The sequence below is a fragment of the Humulus lupulus genome, chromosome 7, assembly GCF_963169125.1.
Source record: "Humulus lupulus chromosome 7, drHumLupu1.1, whole genome shotgun sequence".
Lineage (NCBI taxonomy): Eukaryota > Viridiplantae > Streptophyta > Magnoliopsida > Rosales > Cannabaceae > Humulus > Humulus lupulus.
In genome coordinates this window covers 17,933,915-17,940,147 of record NC_084799.1, presented here as the reverse complement: position 1 = coordinate 17,940,147, position 6,233 = coordinate 17,933,915, and the positions used below count along the sequence as shown (strand labels likewise).

Here is a 6,233-nt window from a genome sequence, read left to right as displayed (position 1 = left end):
GAAGCTAAGTGGTTGTATTAGAAAAAAAAAAAAAAAATTGGACGAAGATATTTGATTAGAGAATATTATACTTCTTGTAATGGGAGTTCAAAAAGAAATTTTTAACTTTAAAAAGTAAAAATATTTTTTTGGGGGGAGGGGTGGTGGTGATGGTGTTTTGCATGTCTTTTATTTAATCATTTATGTCAAGTTTTGGCAAAATTTAATGTTTAGTCATTTTCATAATTAAAACAGTGAGTTGTGCATAATCTTTATACATACGCACACATAACTGATAAATATGCCCTCTTATAAGTAAAAAAAAAAACTAGTAATACTAGCAGGTTTGGTGAGTTCAAACTACTATTATCAAACTAAAAAACTGCGAGTCTCAAACTAATATTATCAAACTAAAAACTGCGAGTCTCAAATTTTAGCAAGAAAAGAAAAATTCCAAATATAAAAATGTTTGCATCCAACATCTCCAGTCTATTTATTCTGCAATTCAATCTAGGCATGCCTTAATCATCAAGCTTCAAATATCATAGCGCATTAATATCCCATCATTTGTAATTCCAACTTGCTTGAACATGCCAGAGAAGATGACTACAGAAGCGTAACACATTGCCACAAGTCATCCAGATATGTTTTGGATGTACCAAGTCCAAAAACAAAGGGAACCCACCAATGGCAATGTTGTTGAGCACATAACTCAAACTAGCGATAGGCGAAAGATGAACCGGAATGGTAGCGAGACAACGCCGGCAATGGAGCAGGTTCAAGTCTGCTCTGATATGGCTGGTTGTAACCTTGTAGAGAATCTGAAGCATTTGTCGAGTATAACCTATCCAAGTGCTCAACTTCTCTTCTATCCAAGCGCTCAACTTCTCTTCTATCCAAGCGCTCAACTTCTCTCCTTCGCAGGTGATCAGCACCATCAGCCACATAATTTTCTCTAATTCCGCCAACTGAATAAGGGATATCATCCCTTCTTAGATAAGGGTCCAAAGATGAACCAGGATAGTAGTGCGCATAATATGGGTCCTTTGCATAACGGTCCAAATCATTAGCAGCAACTGGTGGCAGCAACTCACGCCTAGGACCGAGATTATAAGCTGGATAGTCTCTCTCATTCAAATACAGAGGATCAGCACGAATGGTTTCTCTTTGTGCAGGAACAGTATCCCTCAAAGCAAGATTAGGGTGCATTGGAAGATGTTCTCTTTCATAATCTCTATCGTAAGTATCCAAGGTAGGATCAGGGATACGAGAAGGGGGAGTCAAGTTTCTTCTCTCACCTCGAAGACCATAAGTGCGGTATTCCTTCTCAGTAAGGTACAAATTTCGAGAACCTTCTTCCCTCGGCACTTCCCGGTGCCCACGATTCTGATCTCTTTCATCGGAAAGCCGACGATTACGATGAGACCTAGAATCGTCACGGTGAGACCTAGAATCATCATGACGAGACCGAGAACCTCTAACCAGTTTTTCACGGTGTGAACGTGAGTCTCTTTTACTTGCGAGTGGACGTGGCTCTCTTACTCGCTCACGAACTCCCTTGTCCCTAATAGCTGCTGCTGCTGGTGGGCGGGTGGACACAGATGTATGAACTTCAGCTGGTCGGAAAAGTGCCATCAGCTTTCTAACCTAAATATAAAAAATTGAACATCATCAGCGCTGAATAATGAATGACGAACACCAGGACCAGAAAAACTAAAAAAGGGTATAAAAGAAAAGCGAGTGATGCTCACTTGTTGGCGTGAAAGTTCTGTTTTGAACTTGTTTTTCTCGTTGTAATTTTCCTTAATTGCCTTCTTGAAAACACTCTCAGGCAGTGGAAGGCAATCTCTATGCACATTGAACCGCACCTAAAATTTAAAATTAATCAGCACAAAATTCGAAATAACTAGACATCGAAAACAAGGGTCTGCAAGAAAATGTATATATGACCTGAGCAGGGAATTTTCCCCCGAAAGCTTTTGGCTCAAGTCTTGTGCCACCAGAAGATGATGCCCTATAAATCCCATATAAAAGTTTCAGATCAAAATCATACAGAAAGAGTTTCATTCCAGGTTTGATACCCAATACAGTGTCTTTTTTTCCATTTGAAACACCCATGACATTGTAGCGAAAACAATCTGGTTTTGTTTTTCCATTGCACATGAAGATCAGACCATCAACTCTTTCTTTCTTCTTATTAGTCTGAGGGGTCTTTGTCTTAGAATCATTTTGTTCTTTCTTCTTCTCAGTCTGAGGGCTCTTCACATCAATTTTCTTCTCAGTCTGAGGGCTCTTCACATCAATTTTCTTCTCAGTCTGAGGGCTCTTCACATCAATTTTCTTCTCAGTCTGAGGGCTCTTAGCATCAATGTTTTCTTTCTTCTCAGTCTGAGAACTCTCAATTCTTGCTGCTTGCTTTACTTTATTCTTTCGATTCCTGTTTGGCCGACGCTTTACACCTTTCTTGGGTTTTTGATGGCTATTATCTGCTTCATCAACCTTTTCCTCGTCCTTTTCAGCTTGATTGCTCTTTTCAGTATTCTCGTCATCAGCATTAACCTTTGGTTGGTTTTCCTTTACAGATATCTGTTCCTTAGCACTGTCTTCCTCATTTTTACCACTTTCTTTTTTACCCTGCAAGACTAAGTTATTCTTCTTCTTTTTGTTGCCTTGAACCTGAGGGCTACCTTTAACCTTTTGAGTTTTCTGCCCATTGACAGCAAGAGGCTTCTTCAGGATTTTCGATCTAGCCTTCAACGAATTTAAGATTTTCTTTCCAGATGACTCTGGTTTATCAGACACATTTGAAGGAATTTCCGATGGAATAGTGGATACTTCAGTAGGGATCTCTGTTCCTGCATGTTTACCAGATACTTCTGTAGAATTGTTGGTTGGTTCATTGTGCACCACTTCTACAGGAGTCTCTGTTTGTTTACGAGATGCTTCTGCTGGACTCTCTACGTCTTTGTCAGATACTTCCATGGGAGATACTGTTTCCTCATCACCCTTTTCTACATTGTTATCTTCTTTGTCCATGGTCTAGACGTATATACTCTACTCGGATGAGCATTGGGTCAGAGAAGAGAAATTAAACGAAAGAAAAGGAAATATAAAAGAGAAGATTCGTTACATTCTCTACTCCCTTCAAGAAACACTCTAAAGTAGGAAAATTTACTAGTTTAGAAAAGAATTTGGGAACTAAATATTCGTCCCAAATTCAGTAAAGTTAACCGGGTTAAAAACCCAACTGGTCTGATTCATCAGAACAGTAAAGTTAACTGGGTTCAAAACCCAACTGGTCTGATTCGTAGGAACAGACATCATGTTTCCTTCTAAAATTTTAGCATTATTAATAAAAAGGAGGGATAATCATTTATAAAAGAAAAACAAAAATGAACAATAATCTCCCCTCCCCAAAGTCAAAAAATATATTTAAATAAATACATATATGTATATCAATGAGCAAACAACAGACTAACCTCATCTCTCACCAGGGAAAAGGGTGCCAATGAAAATCATCACCCAAAATTCTACAAGAGTATAACTAAAACCCACTCTACCAGGAAAGCATACCACTAAAAGTTATCACCCTATTTCCACACATTATCCCCTAATATGAATATCCTCCTACAGTTCTCTATAAACCATTATTAACTTATCAAGAAAATGTTCTAAACAAACATATTGCATAACATCAACCACAAAGTCAACATCCACAACAATCATACTTTTATAGAATTAAAATTAAAATTACCTGATTGAAATCAACGCAAGAAATGAGAAGCAAAATTAGGCGTTTTATCCCAATATGAAAATTATTCAAGTAGATTAACCTGCAAAACGGAACCAGCAGTAAGTTTCAAAATTCAAATTTGGTCTTGAAATAGGGAATTCTTAACACCGAAACTTGAAAACCCATTAGAAAACTGAACATTGATATTGAGAAAAGAGCGATGATAGATCTAAAACAGAGATGAAGAGAGAATGGGTATAAAGGTGAAGAAGAATTAAGAAGAATGTTTGGATTAGGGTTACCTTGGCCGTAGCAGCGATAACGAGAGAGAGAGAGAGAGAGAAACTGAACGAGAAAACCACACAAGTTTTATATTTTTTAGAAAAAAATCCACACAAGGTTTGCAGCTTAATAACGGAAGAAACAAAAAAATCACTTCTTTAAAATAAATATTTTCTTATTTTAAAAAATAATAATAAATATTTTCTGTTTTTATTATTTCTAAATGACAATATATAAATCATTTATAAAAAAATGGAAAAGTGAGTAATTTTTATTGACTTTTTTTTATTTTTTATTTTTTATATTTTTTATGAAGTACAAATTTTAGGTGCTTGCCCATTCTAGTGTACTTGTGAATATTTTTTTTTTAAGGATTAAATACAAATTCAAAACTTGGATACTTTGTGCAATTGAAGGTTAGGGTTGTTTTTAAGAAATAGTTGACAACCCAAATGTGGGCTTAAATCAAAATTTTATAGGAAAATTCACAAAAATACGTTAACATTTAAAAAAAATGAAAAATACAGTGAATTATAAAAGAGTAATGATATGTGCACTCAAAATATGCACATAAACATTACATTTATTGATATGCCAGTTTAGCTTAGCATGTCACATTTATTAAAACTCGAACTCACTGTTTAAAAAAAAAAATGTCATGTTACTGTGTGTAATGTTTGAGTACACATATCATTACTCATTATAAAAATACCAAATTTTTATGAAAAACACGGAGGGACAAAAGTGTAAATACGGAGTGACAATAAATATAGATTTAAAAAAAAAAAGTTGTTACGGATTCGTAAACATCTGTTGCATATTCGTAAATAGTAGAGTTGAGGGCTTTTTTCTACCAATTGAGGCTCTTTTACAAAAATTATTTGTAAACAAGTTTTACATTTTCGTAAACAACATTTGTAGAATAATTCATAACTAAAAAATTTATTTTTGTAACAAAGGTTTGCAAAACTAATTTTATAACTCAAAAATTTGTATTTGTGACTAACATTTATAAAAGTAAGTTGTGAAGTTAGTACATGTTTGTAACAAAAATCTATAAAACTAAGTTTGTAACTAAAAGATACAATTTTGTTTTGTAACCAATATATACAAAATTGTTAGATTGCATAAAACAAGTAACAAATATTAAAAAAAAAATAACTACTGGTAAAGAAATAAAAAAAAAAGAGTAATTGACAGTGAAAATACTTAAATTTTTCAAAATTAGCCGTTTAATACCTAAATCTTTATTTTTACAGTATAAATACATTATGTTACACTTTCTTGACAATCGCAGTTACCTCACCATTAACTGCTAGGTCAACACATACGTAACAACACGTGATTGGTCAAGGTGTATTATTTTTATTCTTTGTTATAAAAATTCATTTAAAATATTTTAAAATATAATAAAATTGATTTAAAATTCTTGAAATATTAAAATTCTTAATGATGTTTCTTTTTTATGAGTTCACGGCATCAGTACTTCTGACAAAAAAAATGTTCATCATTACTTATTAGAGACCAAACTGATACATTAATGAGTTGTATTCTTGTTTTTTCTTTTTACTAATCTTCGTGTATTTTTTTAGAAGGCATAATTATTTGTATTAACGGTATATTTCAAACTTTCTAAATATGGGGTGTTTTATGTAATTAATCCAATTTTCTAACCATACTATTTAAATATGAAATACATTAACATGTTACTAAAAACCACAATCAATATAAGCATTTTCATGACCACAAAGAGAAAATCTTAGCATAAACATCAAACTTTTACAATTTATTAAAAAAAATCCAAATGCGAATTTTTATGTACAAACTTGACAATTAAAATATTATTATAAAACAATATAATCTATAGAAAGAAATAAGAGAAGAGATGAGACAGAGTGAATGAGAGAATTTTCTGAGTATTTTATTTCAATGGGGTGATCCTTTATTTATACAAATATGTGAGTCATAGATTAGGAAACTATAGAAAAGGAATAGTAATTATAATTAATGGTAATTAATTGAAAAGATTTGGACATCCATATATATCTATTATTTATTACACTCCCCCTTTGTTGTCCATAATAACCGCCTCATTAAAAACCTTGCCGAAAAAACCCTCGTGGGACAAAAACTCGGTCAAAGGAGAAAGAGTGTAGTATGAAATCACTCCCCCTCATTTTGGCATTCTTAGAGATCTTTTAATCAACGCATTCCGATCTTTTGAACCATATTCTCGAAT

At 33.4% G+C, this 6,233-nt stretch overlaps 1 protein-coding gene across 1 annotated transcript; it reads right to left on the bottom strand.

Annotated features, from left to right (window-relative positions):
- Nucleotides 1-324: 324 nt before the first annotated feature.
- On the bottom strand, nt 325-4,135 carry LOC133790835 (uncharacterized). The gene is made up of 5 exons (XM_062228632.1): nt 4,015-4,135; nt 3,734-3,812; nt 1,930-3,033; nt 1,731-1,847; nt 325-1,626 (listed from the first exon to the last, which is right to left on the bottom strand). The coding sequence occupies exons 3-5, from the start codon at nt 3,013-3,015 to the stop codon at nt 697-699; spliced, it is 2,133 nt and encodes a 710-aa protein (XP_062084616.1). The 5' UTR covers nt 3,016-3,033; nt 3,734-3,812; nt 4,015-4,135; the 3' UTR covers nt 325-696.
- Between the last annotated feature and the right edge of the window lie 2,098 nt (nt 4,136-6,233).

Coding starts and splice junctions, on each gene's coding strand:
- LOC133790835 (XM_062228632.1), bottom strand. CDS start 3,015: ATGGACAAAGAAGATAACAATGTAGAAAAGGGTGATGAGGAAACAGTA. Junction 1,848..1,929: donor GGGGAAAATTCCCTGCTCAG/GTCATATATACA, acceptor TTTAAATTTTAG/GTGCGGTTCAATGTGCATAG. Junction 1,627..1,730: donor CAGAACTTTCACGCCAACAA/GTGAGCATCACT, acceptor TTTTATATTTAG/GTTAGAAAGCTGATGGCACT.